Genomic DNA, 15068 nt, shown 5'->3' on the forward strand with positions numbered 1-15068 from the left:
TCCCTCACCCCTCTTTGTGTAGAGAGATGTTCTGGTCCCCTGATCTTTGTAGCCCTTTGCTATACCTCTCAAGCAGTTGTCTATCCTTGAACTGGGGATCTCAGTACTGGACACAGCACTCCAGATGAAGCCTCACCAGGGCAGACTAGAAGGGGAGGAGAGCCTACCTTGACCTGCTGGCCACACTCTTCTTGATTGATCTTATTCCTATATATCCTGTATGAGTGAAGTTCTGCACTGAAACCTGAAAGGACATTGTAGAGAGGTTGGTGCTGGTCTCTTCTCACAGGTAATTAGCAATAGAGCAAGATGGAGCAGCCTCAAACTGCAACAGGGGAGGTTTAGACTGGACATTAGGAAAATTTTTTCCACAGAAAGAGTATCAGACACTGGAATAGGCTGCCCAGGGAGGTAGTTGAGTCAACAACCCTGGATGTGTTTAAAGGTGGCTTAGATGTGGTGCTTGGGGATGTGGTTTAGGGGTGAACTTTGTAGAGTAGGGTTAATGGTTGGACTTGATGATCCTAGGGGTCTTCTCCAACCTGAATGATTCTGTGATTCTGCGAACAAATTAGCCCTGTGTTTAATGTCCTAATTAATGACTGAACAGCTTCTCTGAAGCAGAAGACCTTTCTGAAAATGTGTCTTCATGTCCACCCCTGTATGATCTCTGAAAGGAGAAAACAGCAGCAGTAAGTAATACTTTTATTAACATGAGACTAAAACTTTCCACAAGTACTTAGTCACACCACTCAAGATGCACTTTTCTGTGACAATTTGGGCTGAATATACACAACAAACAATTTAGCACGGTTGTCTTATTTCACCTTTTGGAAGGCATCAGCTCACTGAACTAGCCACAGGAGGAGAAGGCAGCGAAAGTGCAGTTTTCCATATTTGAAGGTGGAGAAGCTGACATCCAGAACAACAAACAGCACCACATCACAGGCCCCTAACCCAGCACACACATCACAAGCCCCTAACCCAGCACACCTCACGCTGCTCTGAACATCGCTGAGATGAAGAATATTGCAACAATAACATTTCTTGCACCCACAGCTGCTAGTTGTTGTTGAGGACCCACCAGGATGCTGAAAGAGAGGAGAATTTATTTATTTGTTAACATCAATGGTATTTCTCTTTCTACTTCTTGTAAAAACCCTAAATAAACCAGCTCTAACCTGTGTAAAGTAGCTAATGCTACTTTATTTGAAAGCTGCATGCTTTCATGCATCCCCCTCTCCATGCAAGGGGGAAAAAAACTACTCAGAGAGCTGAGTGTAACTGCTGGGGGCATGGCTCCAGCACAAGAATTTCTCTCTCCTGTTGGTAACATCCAAAGAAGCATTAACGTGGAGGAGGGAGGGCTGCACAGAATTAAGAGACTCCAGAGAGCAAACCACATCAATTCTCACTCCTGCTCTGCTGCCTGTGTCAGTATTTAAGCTGAGCACTGCGTCCCCTGGGTGGTTGTGCTGCCTTTAATGACTTCCTTTCCTGGTGGCATTATTCAAACCTGGTGTACTTTTTACACAGCTCCAGGAATTAAGAGCAGTTTGCCCCAAAAGTAACTGAATTGATGGAGTTGTAAAATGTCATTCCCCTAACAGAAGAGTTTAATCAGCAAATTATAGACAGGGCTGGAGTGAAACACATCTGTACTTCCCCATAGTCCCTACCCTTTGGCCTTTTGAAACAACCTTGTGTGGGGAGGAGCCACAAGATTTATGGAGAGAGACGGGAAGGAAGGAAAGGAATTGTGACTGTGTCCATGATGCCAAGTCCCCTTAGCTCAGAAGCTTTTGCACCTCACAGTTTGGGGGATTAAGTCACTTGACACAACTTGCTTCTGTGAATGTCTCTATCTATCCTTCCATTTATGCTGTTTTAATGAAAATTGTTATTCTTGAAGAGGACTATTGAGAAGCTGCTTATGAATCCTACCTGAATTTGGGATATGAAAACCTAGTAGTCTCTGACACACCAGTGGATTTATGAATTTTGGCCCAAAAATGCCAGTTTAACAATTTATTTTATGGATTACAGTGTCATAGGTGTTTGGTGGGCTTCCATAGCTTTTGTTTTCCCTCACCAAATGGTTCTCTCATGTCCTCAAGTCCAGATCTTGTATCAGCAGTAGGCACTGACTGCTGAACTGAGCCATTCATGCCACCCTGGTAGATTGGCCCGAAGCAGCTTGGGGGTTAACAGGCATGCACATGATTATAGAAGGTTGTGTTTCCTATTCACTGATGGCAGATGACTCTGCTTTAGGAGAACATGGCACCTAACACTCTCAAAACCCCTTGGCTTCCTGAATAATTCCTGGCCACAGGAGTTTATCCTTAGTAATTTTAATTAATCAGCAGGGTAAAGACTCTGCTTTGTAATCTTTGGCTCAGATTCAGGCTGCAGTTCAGAATCATTTCAGTTAGTTACCCAGCTGTGTAAAAAAGGTGGGTGTGTCTGAGCCAGGGTAAATTTGTTTTCAGAAGAGAGCCTGGCTGTGTGCTACTTGCAGGCTGATGTTATTTTCTGTCCTAATTTTACAGTGATACAACTTTCTGCTATCTAAAATTCTGTCCTAAAGTACACTGGTAAGATTGCAGCCATGTATTTTTTTTTTTTACTTCAAGAATTTTTTTTTTTTTTTTTTACTTCTAGAGCATTTTCTGTCTTTCAAATACAGATCTGATTTTTGTAGATGAGATCTGGGAAGTACTCTCCATGAAACAAAAGCTTAGATCTCTGCAGAGATCTCTGCATTACAGCTAGCCTATAAAATAGTCAGAACACCTGTGAGTGCATGACTTCCCATTGCCCTCCCCAGCCAGGAGTGCAGAGGGAGAAATGCTGTTTCTATGGCAACTGTCTGCCAGCATAGAGTGCTGCAGACTGAAATCTTTCTTAGCAGGCAGAGTTGATGCATTTTGAATCCAATTTCAGATGCTTCTCTATATTTAGGGATTTTAAGATTGTGCTTACATTTTATTTAGTGTTAATTGTGCTTTAGCTAGGAGTAAACCAGCCCTGGAGCACTCCTGTGTCACACATGGGTCTAGCTCTTAGAAGTCTGGGAAAAGGCTGCATTGTTTCCTACAGCCAAGTTCCTTTTACATCAGCAATTTCCCAGTAAGATGAAGGATTTGAAGGGATTCCTGGTTCATTAAGTGCAATCTCCTGATACTGCAGGAATCCCTGACAATATAAATGTGTGTCCAGATCAGGCTTATGAGTTCTGCAAATGTCTTGGCTAGTTTCTTTTAAGGAGAAACCCCAGGTACAGGCTTACATAATTTATTTATTTCCTATTAGGTAGGATTTTATTAGTTTGAATTCAGCCTGTACTCAGGCAGAGGGGAGCCTGGAGTTTCATTGTAGCAGATAAAAAACTTGCTCTGTGAATATGGTGCTGAGGCTTGCTTTGTTTCATCCTGCACTGTCTCTTTGAACTATTATTTCTAGAAGGAATAAGACATTGCATGCTCACTGGTTTGTATTAGCAATAATAATTTGGAACCTTTAAATAATTTGTAGTCCTGAGCACCTTGCTTTTTCAAAGTAGTTTGTGGGGGTTTTTAACATAGCAGGAAGTATATACAATAAATTGGGTGGTAAGTACCAATTGTTAGTAATGAAGGCTCCCTTCAGTCAATGGAAGTATGATTAAGTGGAAGTCTTCATCAGAAAGCAGGTTTTTTTGCCTGAAAATCTTCAATGAGGTCTGCTTTACTATTCACAAATAGTATTGTTTATTCTAGATAGATGTTAGCCTAACTTTGCACTATATAAAGTAAAGCATTTTGGGTCTTATTCTTGCTGATGCCTTTTACAGTTCTGTGCTTAAAATAAAAACCCTTGGGGTGGTCTTTTCTTCTCCATACTTTACCAAAGAAGATCTGACTAAAAGTGGTAGTATGCAGTGGTCCTGCATAAGGAACACACGGATAGAGCAGAACTCTTCATGCAGAACAAACAAAATCATGTGAGAAAATGATATTTACCAGGGACTAGCATTGTTGTGATGATCTCTGGAGTCTCCAAGAAGTCCACGTTGCTTTTTTGGAATGTCTTGCTGTAATTCATTTGAAGGTGGCTAGATAATTGTGAAAAAATAAGAATATATATAAATGTTTTTTAAGGGGCTAGTTTGCTTGTTTGTTTGTTTTTAATGAGCATTAGAAATTTTGCAATTAAAGCTGTAAGAGAGATTTTTGTGCCTCAAGACTTAAGCAATATGCCAGTGGAAGAGGAGACCAGACAGGCTGTGAAGTGCTTGGATGTCATATTAAACACAGATTTTCTTCTGCAGAGTTAACCTTTACTCTGATGGTCATCTCTTGGTTGTGACCCAGCATAGTGTTGAGACGTGCTACTGCTGTTCTTGAGCCTGTGACAGGGGTCTGGAACTTTGAACTGGGGGTTTGTTCAAAAAGAAAGCAACCAAGCTTCAAGAGGATTCTCCATCTTCCTTCAGTATGAATTCTGTCCACGGGTGTAGGATCATAGGGTTTGGTTGGTTGGGGTTTAATAGTGAAGGTAGTTGAGGAAAATCTTTTTGTCTCTACTCAGTTTCTTAGGCATCTGTCTGCCACAGGCTAGAATTCGTTGGGTAGGACTTTTAATCACCATCTCTTCTATTTGGGGCTCAAAAGAGATGCTCCTGGAATCTCAGGGTTTTGTGATGTGGATTTGGGAAGCTTTGGAAGAGCTCCCAAAGACTGCACACAAGAGTAAGTGTAGACATCTTCTGTCCCACTCATTGGCTCCTTTTGTGTCTTTCATTATCACAACACAGTGGTAGTGCTGCAGTTTTCCTGGCCTTTTGTCTCTGCTGAACTAAGATCCACTGGGTGCCATGGCTTGAAATCTTGGCTTTCAGGCCTTTTATGTTCTATTCAAATCAGCTCTTTCTAGCATTTTTTATATGTTTCAACATATTTTAGCCTTTAACAATTGAAGTATTGTTCTGAAGTGTTAATTGTGATACAGTGAGCAAGAGATTCAGCAGCAGCATTTAAAGCAATTTGCATTCAGTCTTTCTACACAATTGCTTTCTAATATTCAAAGATTTATTTTAAAAAAACAGAAAAACTAAAACAGAAAAACCCACAAACAAACAAACAAACCCCCCAACAACAAACCAAAACCAAAATAAAACCTGAAATTTACCTATTCCAGGCATTGCTGTTCTCCCAGAACTCATACACAATGAAGCGGGAATCACTTGGAAGCTTCTGTATGGAAACACTAAGAATTATAGGATACAACTAAATTAATGAAACATGCAAAGTTCTTGGGCATACACAGCTTATGCCAAACAACTTATGAGTAGGACCAAATGCCCTGATTTATGACCCCCCCAAAAAAACCCCAAACCCCAAACTAACCCCAAAAATCCCAGCCAAAAATTTACTTTAGCAACCAAATCCTCACATACTGCAAATGATCTGAGGGAGGTTTAAAAAAAAAAAAAAAGCCTCTTTGAGTTGGCTTTTTATTTATTTATATTTTATATTGCTATACTTAGGATAGACTCTTATCTATGAAACTGATACTTATAATAGATTCTTAATTATGAAACTGATTTTTCAGATTGCTCCAGTAGTGTTATTTTTTGAAAGAAATGCTGATCAACATTACAGAAAACTAATCCAAGAGCTGTGGTTAAGGGAAAAAACAGTCAATAGTGTGCAGAGAGAACAGTCCAAGTAAGTTTATAGAGCAACTTGTGCTGTTTCATTGAAAAACTACACTGTGAGAAGTCATCTTTTATATATGAGAGATGCATCCAAGTGGCACAGTGTTTAGATGCTGTGAAAGTGAGAACATAATGGAGTAAAAAGCCAGACAGGCTGAAGTCTACTGCAGGCACACTTTAAAAATAATACTCTTGGCTACTATTTGCTGTTCTGCTAACAGTTTAATATGGGTGGCAAATGACCCACAAAATATCTGCTGATGTCTCTCACAGAATCTCCCTGCTTGTTATAGTGAGCATCAAAGGTTTAGAGCATGTAGACTGCTTGTGGATTTGAGTACTCAAGCTGGAGTTCAGATGTACAGCACAAAAAGCCTACTCGCACACGTTTCTCCTAGTGCCCAAGTGTGAGATCTTACTACTGCTGTGCTTGGAAACTGAGCTGAGGTTATATTGCATGCTGTAAGATGGCAGCATTTGTATGATTTATCTGTTTTCTCTTGTTGTATGTGGAAGCAAAACCACCAAGAGTTGTTGGGAAGAGTCAGTGTCAAGGCGAGCTGCAGCAAAAGCCAGCCTGTAGATGGCGTTACAGATTTATCAAATCCCTGTACGTTTGGGCAAGAAACTAACTTCGAGCCATTGCTTGTGAAGTTGATGCTGCAGTCCTGCAAGCTCTCTCCCCTGACAAGTCTGCAGTCACTACAGTCTTCTGCTGGGTGCTCCTTTTGGAAGGGGGCCAGGGGGGTTCTCTGTTTTCTACAGCTGGTGGCTCACAAGAAAAATTTATTCTCCTCTCAGCCTCCCTTTGCAAGTGAACCACAGCACAAAGTTCACTCTTTGCTTCTAGCCTGTGTGAACACTGCTGGCACAATCCTGAGTGTGATGATCTCATAGCAACAAGGCTTACAAGTTAGGGATGTGCTAGGCAGCCTTGGGAAGTATGGGAAGATCCTGTATTGGACACACAGTAGAAATATGTTTATTTCATTATGGTCTGTAGTGTGTACAGTAGTAGGTTCAATTAAGAAATTCAGGGCAGTGGTGAGTCACTAAAATGCATTCTTAGCCCAGGTCTAATGTTTCATTTAAAGCTATGAGTAGTAAAGCAGAAATAGGTGTTTCATTGGGAATGCCTGCTTTTTCATTTTCCCCCATTCCTTACTATGAATGGCAATTTTAAAATGACAGCCTGAGGGGGAAATTCTGACATCTCCCAAGCAGAGAACTGGCAGACGAGTGGATAAGTGGTTCACCTGCCAGGTGAGCACAAAGGCAGGCTGGCAAATGAGTTTTCCAATAAAGAGTGTCAGCCTGGGAGCTTCCAGCAGTCATGAACAGATGACTTGAAGAGCTGAGAAGCCCCAACATCTGGTTAGTACCTCTGAGACAGCTGTGCTGTCATTTTGTGCTGTACTTAAGTCTGCAATGCAGCCTGTGACATCTCTTTCTGGTTTTTGTTCTCTTTGAAGAGCTCTGCCTTACACCTGCATAACCAGCTGGGTACGAAGATGCTCCAGGTTCTCTCTTCACAATTAATCCATCCCCACTTAAATGTGATTCAAGAAATTAGACTGCATTGCCTCCTTCAGCCCAGGGACAACAGCTCTGTACTTACTGCAAGCAGCCACCCTGAGTAGCAGCCGATTCCACGTAGTGCTTGAGGGCAACCCGGAATCTTTCCATCGCTTCTCCTGTCACAGCCATTTGCCGCTGAACAATCAGTATGTGCTGGTACAAAAACAGGGCAACATTTACTGCCACAGCAACTTCTCCTTTGTTTGTACTTTAAACTCAGAACAGTCCATCAGAAAACAGTAAAACCCATAATCCATCAAAGAAAAGCCACCAAAGTTTGGAGTGCCCTGGAGTGGAGAAGTAGAAGTGTGCCCTGGCTTTTATGTCCGGGCAGGCTGAGGCACGGGATGGAAGCCCCCAGGATGAGTGTCCACCTTAGAGGGAGTTGTCTGGAGCCTGGATCAGAGAATCCTTTGGGAAGAGTGCAAAGCAGATGATCTTTGAAATGTTCAGTATTGTGTCAGCATCTCTCCTTGGACGGATCTGTATAGGAGCAGGGGTGAGGTTTGAGGCAAGAGCACATTCCCTCAATTTGCCCCAGATGCAGCTTTGCTTTCACTGAGGAATGCTTTCCTGGGCCTTTGCCTTCTAGAGCTCTGACCCACACCTGTGATGAGCAGCCTGGCCAGCAATACTCATAGAATAATAGGATGCTTTAGGTTGGGAGGGGCCTTTAAAGGTCACCTAATGCAACCCACTTGCAGGGATATCTTCAACTAGATCAGGTTGCTCAGAGCCCCATCCAACCTGATCTTGAATATCTCCAGGGATGGGACATTGCATGACAACCTGGTTCAGTGTTCCACCACCTTCATCATAAAAAATTTCTTCCTTACATCTAATCTAAATCTTGCCTCTTTAGCTGTCAAACCATCAACCCTTGTCCTGTTGCAACAGGCCTTGCTAAAACGTTTATCCCCAACTTTCTTACAAGCCTCCTTTAAGTACTGAACAGCCGCAATAAGGTCTCCCTGGAGGCTTCTCCTCTCCAGGCTAAACAACCTCAACCTCGCTCTCAACCTGAGGGGTTCCAGCCCTCAGATCATTTTTGTGGACCTCCTCTGGACCCACTCCAAGAGGTCCAGGCCCTTCTTTTTCTGAAATAAAATTATTTTACAATCTTATTTCTAAAAACCAATAACATCTAATGCAATTCCTGTGATGAAATAAGGAATTTGATAGATCATCTGTTTTGGGGGGGTTTTGTGTGTGTATTTGATTTGCATTTTGTTAGGTTCAAAGCTCTGAATTTAGGAATCACAGAATCACTGAATGGTCTGGGTTGCAAGTGACCTCCAAAGGCCATCTAGTCCAAGCCCCTCTGCAGTCAGCAGGGACATCCTCCACTAGATCAGGCTGCCCAGAGCCCTGTCAAGCCTCACCTTGAATATCTCCAGGGATGGGGACTCAACTGCCTGCCTGAGCAACCTGTACAGTGTTCCACTACCCTCGTGATAAAGAAATTGTTCCTAACAACCAATCTAAATCTACTCTCCTCTGGTTTGAGTCCTAGTGTATTTGAACAACTGGGGACAATCCTGGGACTCAAGTTTATTTCTGATCATGGTTTTGGTTTTGTAAGTTGAAATGTTGCTCAGCACTAGATGTTCTCCCACCCTTCCTGAGAAGGTTTCCTGTAGCAGTTCTGGGAGGGAGGGAGGCTGAACAGCTAGGATTTAAAGCTTGCATAGAGCATGAAGTGATGGAGAGCAGAGGAGCTACCACCTCATAAATGCTGCTGCCAAACTGGGTAAGTCTTGTTAATGACTTTTCACAGAACCATAGAATGGTTTGGGGTGGAAGGGACCTCCAAGGTTTTGGCTCAGTCTATCTTTGAAAACAGCACAAAAATTAATATAAAATTTTGCCCACATATTCTAACTTTTGGGTTGTTGCCTCTTGCACAATGTATTCTGCTGAGTAAAATGGATTTTTATCACCGGAACAAAGGGAGGATGGTGATTTTTTCAATGTTATTTTTTGACACAAGAGATCAGGTGAGGTTGTTGTCTCAGTGCCTGGCACTCCAGATCAAACATCATGATTGTTATGTTGGAAAACACTTACAGGTCTTGCATTTCCTTCCAAAACTTCCTCTTCAAATGGCTCAAGCTTTAGGTCCTTCGAGGCAGTTGAAAGAAAATAGAAATAAAAATGTAAATTTCCAACTGTATTCTGCTCTTACCTTGCCAACAAACCATTGCAATAGTCAGATTCTGCTTTATCTCCAGAAGCTGTTATTAAATCCCTTCCTTGCTAGCTGTAAGGCAAACACAAGCTTTGTTTGCAGAGTCCTGCATGCTGCAGTGGTTAAATCCAACCCAGGCTGTTCTCTAAGGTTTTATTTATAGTGCAGAGATTTCTCATTTGTAACAAATCACAGAATCACAGAATGTTAGGGGCTGGAAGGGACCTTGAAAGCTCATCCAGTCCAACCCCCCTGCCAGAGCAGGATCACCCAGGGCAGGTCGCATAGGAACACATCCAGGCAGGTTTTGAGTATCTCCAGAGAGGGAGACTCCACAACCCCCTGGGCAGCCTATTCCAGGACTCCATCACCCTCACAGTGATAAAATTCTTCCTCCTGTTTCCATGGAACTTCCTATGCCTCAACTTCCACCACTGCCCCTTGTGGTGTCATTGGGCATCACCCAGCAGAGCCTGGTTCCAGCCTCTGGGCACTCCCCCTGCACATCTTTATCAACAGCAATGAGGTCACCTCTCAGGCTCCTCCTCTCCAAGCTACAGAGCCTCAGCTCCCTCAGGCTCTCCTCATAAGGAAGATGTTCCACTCCATCATCTTTGTGGCTCTGCACTGGACTCTCTCAAGCAGTTCCCTGAGGTCCTTCCTGAACTGAGGAATCCATGTGTTGGACTTCACTGAGAAAAGCAGACAGGCAGCTTCTCACACTGTCACATGGGCTCTGGAGATGAGCTGAGTGGTCATTTGAAATTAGCTATATCAACTGCTATGATGCCATCATAAAACTTCACACTGAAGAAGTTTTACAGGGGGGTTGTGATTGGAACGAGTTGTTTTGTAGCATTGCAAAAGATGTGTGTGATGCTGCAAGTCAGGATTCTGAACTGCTTGCACTTGCACTTGCTGAGGACAGGCTGGGCAGCAGCAAGCAGAGGCAGCAATATGCTGCCTTGGCACACAAACTGGATGTGCACTTCATGAATCAGTGATTCATGCAGACAGCATCTAGTGCTGCACACAAAGTTATTGTTTGCATGCTAGGCACATGCAGAACCTCCTAACCCAGTGCCATATGGACATTCTGAAAAATATCTCTCTGCCTGAAAGCAAGCAGATCTCTTGGCAACAGCAGCTGGAGCAAAATGGCCTTTGTCAGTGGAGCTTTGCTTCTTACTGCCTGCAGTTCTCGGGTAGCAGATAAATTTTCACCTGCTTCCAGCTACATGTGGATTAATTAACTGCAGGTAGCAGGCGTTTTGCCAGCACTTACTGAAAAGCCAACAAGGGGGATGCAGGTAGAATTCAAATGGAGAGGAGACCTTCACCAGCAGCAGGTGGCAGAGCAAGGCAGAACTAGGTGGCAATCACACAGCAACTGCTGTGCAGCTGCACCTCTCCTGCAGAAGGTGCATAGAAGGGCCTGAAGTGTGTGTGTGGAGGGAAGACCACCCAGCTTCAAGAGCTCATTTGTCAACACAAGCACTTCAGATCAAAGCCCTGAAGGAACATGTGTATTATTCCTGGGGCTCTTCTAGAGTTTCAGTGCAATGTTTTTCTAAGACAACATAGAAGAGAAGGAATGATTCAAGTTGTACTGCAAATTTTCTCTTAAGGTAGCAAGAGAAGAATTCTATTTTTTCTAGTATATATAAATTTACAACTTGGGGTGTGTGGGGGGGGTGTAAGATGATTTATAAGGCTGATTCATGGTTAAATTCACCTTTGACAGAAGACAGCAGACAAGACAGCCAACACTAAATCAGCCCTCCACCAGGGAGTTTCCTGGTAGGAACCACAGATGGGTAACTTGCTGGCCCACTGAAGAAGTTACGAACAATCCATCGCAGTTCTTCAGTTACGTCATCAGGCAGGGCTTGAATACACAGGGCAGGGGTAAGTCTGCAAGCCAGCCTGCTGTGACATCAGAGCAAGCATGCAGGGCAGAGTCCTCATGGCTGCTGAAAGGGTATCTGTGCATGAGCTGGCTTGAGGTTGAGCATGTGAGTGAAGCAGCCCAGCATGGAGAGCAGAGCTCCTGCCAGACAGATACCATGCAGCCTGCAAGGTAAAACTGTTGCAGCTCAGACTTGGGGCATTAAAATGCCTCTGCAGTCCGTCCTCACCTCAGCTGAGAAATGGTAGCTTCTGATAATTGCCCTTTAGCAGGATTGTGTGAGCCTGTCTAATCAGTCTCAGGGCAAAGGCAAAAGGAGGAGCCTCATCAGCTGATACAGTTACACCTGGCCCTAAGATACAAAGCCAGGCAGATGCAAAGGTGGCTATAGGCTGTCTGCTTGCAAAGTGAGGGTTATCTAATTGCTGATCAAGCCTTGTGTTGGTAAGGAGATAATTATGCAAGGTCTGTGCCCTGTTTGCCTGTGACACTGAGCTCCTTTCCAGACTAATGTTCCCTGGTATTTCTCTGTAGCAGATCTGCTCATTTCGTAACATCCTTGTAGTGAGTTTATTTACAAGAGAAAGCCTGGCTGTGTTCTGCAGCCTTTGCACTCCGCTTCTGCTGTGTGCCAGCTTTCTTCTTGCAGTAACATTATCTTACATGTTAAGCTTCCTTAAACTCCTTTTGGCATCAGTCTGTGTTGAGAGGCAGCTGGAACAAGGCAGCAAGCTGCTGTTTACAAAGCAGAGCTGGGAGTAAAGCTGAACTAAAAGCAAGATGCATATCGTGATGGATTTTGACATTTCAAAGTCCAATTTATATCTATTCAGAAAAAATCAAGTTGCTACTAAACTGTCATTAATGTGGCAACTGCTGTGTAATTTCTTTGCTCATGCAGAAATGATCTCTGTGTGAGGAGAGAGAGTACACCCTGGCCAGAGGCTTCATGGGCTGGGCAGACCACGAGGAGCAGGGTGAAAAGCTGACAGAACTCTGGGACCAAAGAGGAAGTGTAATGAGAGGCAGTTTGTTCATTTGGGAGGGAGCAATGTCAAAGGGTGCTTGTCTTGCTTAGTCACCATCACCTCAGCTTGTCTTGCTGAGTCACAGAATGGCTCAGGTTGGAAGGGAACTCAGAGATCATCTCCTCCAACCTCTCCACCATGGGCAGGGATGCCTCACAACTAGACTCAGCTGCTCAAGGCCTCATCCAGCCTGGCCTTGAGCACCCCCAAGGAGGCACCTCTCTGAAATTGTCTGTGCTTCTGCAGGGACACTTTATGCAGAGAACAACTCAGGAATTTATAACCTGACTTTTTTCCTCTGCTCATCATTCTACCCCAGAAAAGAAGAGAAAAATACTCATTACATAGAGGCATAAACCACTTTTTAAAACTTAGGCTAGCAATCAATCTGGCTGAAAAGATAAAAAAGGCATAGATTTTTCTGTACAGGGAGATGTTAGTCAGGTTTTTACAAGGCCTGAGAAGCCTTAATCTTGTTGGCTCAGATGAGTCATTTGTCAGAATCCGGGAGGGCTCTGCTTTGGTGTGGGAGCTGCAGGTGGGTTCTGGGGACTGGTGCAGTCAGCTCCCAGTGGAATGCTGGGACTCACATCAGCTTTGGGTTGAATTGTACTTATTGGGAAAGTTTTTTAACCTTTATGAATTAGTATTCTCTGATGGGAAAGAGGAAACTAAACTTTTTGTCAAGGTTTAGTGGGAAAGATTGGGGAGAAAGAGAAGGAAATCAGATCCTGAAAAGAGAGGCATGTCCCATGTTCCCCAAAACAAGCATAACTAAATAGAGTTAACATCCTCCAGCCACAGAGTGATGTGACTTTGGAGATCCTTATGAATAGCTGGATCTGTAGTGATGGGAAAAGGGAGTGTGGAAAAAACATGTCATAGAATCATAAAATCAACCAGGTTGGAAGAGACCTCCAAGATCATCCAGTCCAACCTATCACTCAGCCCTATCCAATCAACTAGACCATGGCACTAGGTACCTCACTCAGGCTTTTCATGATCTCATGACATGCAAAAGAATAAGGTGGAAGGAAAATGTTGGCATTTAGTCATAGAATCACAGAATGGTCTGGGTTAGAAGGGGCCTCAAAGGTCATCCAGTCCAACCCCCTCTGTGGTCAGCAGGGACATCCTCCACTAGATCAGGTTGCCCAGAGCCCTACCGAGCCGGAGCTTGAGTATCTCCAGGGATGGGGCCTCAACCACCTCCCTGGACAACCTGTTGCAGTGTTCCACCACCCTTGTGGTGCAGAACTTGTTCCTCACATCCAATCTCAATCTGCTCTGCTCTCATTTCACACCATTGTCCCTCATCCTGTCACTGCAGGCCCCTGCAAACAGTCTCTCTCCATCCTTCTTGCAGGCTCCCTTCAGGTACTGGAAGGTTGCTATTAGGTCTCCCCAGAACCTTCTCCAGGCTGAAATGAGTGTAGGGTCTCTTGGGTGGTGTCGAAGTGTCACTTATCATGGGTTGGAAAGACTGCGACCAGGACTTGAAAACATTCATGATTGAAGGATTGCTTTGCTGAAAGTGAGAGAACAAGCAGGTGAAAAGAAACACACACCTTCTTTTCCAGCCTGTCAATCAGCTTTTGGAGTCTGTTTATCTGGGTCATCCACTGGCTGTTTTCCTCAATCCAGCCTTTGGAAAGCAGAAATAACGAACATTTATAAATGTTACCAAACGCTGGGACACAGCATGTACACGGATTTTATTTCATAAAAAACATTAGCCCAGCTTGCCAATTACTTTTGATTCTCATGTTCATTTAGGTGTAGCTAAAGGACAGCATGATTTTGACTGTATGAATTATGTTCTCTCTTTTTAAGGTACAATTGAAATCCAATACAGAATGGGAACTACATTCTAGATTAATGCCAGTGCTTTTGAAGTCATGCTGGTACTCGAAGAAAGGATTTGCTCTCCCCTGCAGATGGGACCAGCTCATGACCTGAGCAGCTTCTACTCAGAACGCAGAAGCATTTTGTGTGTGTGTGTGTATGTCTGTGTGTGTATGTCTGTGTCTGTGTGTCTCTGTGTGTGTCTGTCTGTGTGTGTGTCTGTGTATCTGTGTGTGTGTCTTTGTATCTGTATATAAGTAATGCTTAGTATACTGTATATAAGTAATGCTTAAATTATATACAGTATGATAGAATTGGCTTTTTATTCTTCCCACAAATAAATTACCTTTTTTATAAAACCAAATGTTAACAAAGTATAAAAAGTAATGCCCTGACAAAAAACTACAGTGCTGGTATCATTCCATGCTGGCTTGGGACTGCTGCAGTAAGATATGGATTTCTTCAAAATAGTGTATCTCTGTGTGTGTCTGTCTGTCTCTGTGTGTGTCTGTGCGTGTCTGTGTGTGCGTGTCTGTGCGTGTCTGTGTGTGCGCGTGTCTGTGTGTGCGCGTGTGTGTGTCCGCGTGTGTGTGTCCGCGTGTGTGTGTCTGTGCGTGTGTCTGCGCGTGTGTGTGTCTGCGCGTGTGTGTGTCTGCATGTGTCTGTGCGTGTGTGTCTGCACGTGTGTGTGTCCGCGTGTGTGTGCGCGTCTGTGCGCGTGTGTCTGCGCGCGTGTCTGTGTGTGTGCCTGCGCGTGAGTGTCTGCGCGTGAGTGTCTGCGTGTCTGTCTGCGTGTCTGTGCGTGTCTGTGCGTATGTC

The 15068-nt window shown here is 43.8% G+C and overlaps 1 protein-coding gene across 1 annotated transcript in view; it reads right to left on the reverse strand.

Annotated features, from left to right (window-relative positions):
- Window positions 1-1062: 1062 nt before the first annotated feature.
- The window catches only part of NECAB1 (N-terminal EF-hand calcium binding protein 1), a 55761-nt gene continuing 41755 nt past the window's right edge, over window positions 1063-15068 (reverse strand). The window contains exons 7-12 of the mRNA XM_054385271.1: window positions 13973-14049; window positions 9347-9400; window positions 7320-7432; window positions 5173-5250; window positions 4005-4096; window positions 1063-1091 (exon numbers count right to left, since the gene is read on the reverse strand). Of these exons, the coding sequence (XP_054241246.1) occupies window positions 1063-1091; window positions 4005-4096; window positions 5173-5250; window positions 7320-7432; window positions 9347-9400; window positions 13973-14049 (443 nt within the window). The remainder of the gene's footprint in view (window positions 1092-4004; window positions 4097-5172; window positions 5251-7319; window positions 7433-9346; window positions 9401-13972; window positions 14050-15068) is intronic.

The sequence above is a fragment of the Indicator indicator genome, chromosome 12 (assembly GCF_027791375.1).
Source record: "Indicator indicator isolate 239-I01 chromosome 12, UM_Iind_1.1, whole genome shotgun sequence".
Taxonomy (NCBI): Eukaryota; Metazoa; Chordata; class Aves; order Piciformes; family Indicatoridae; genus Indicator; species Indicator indicator.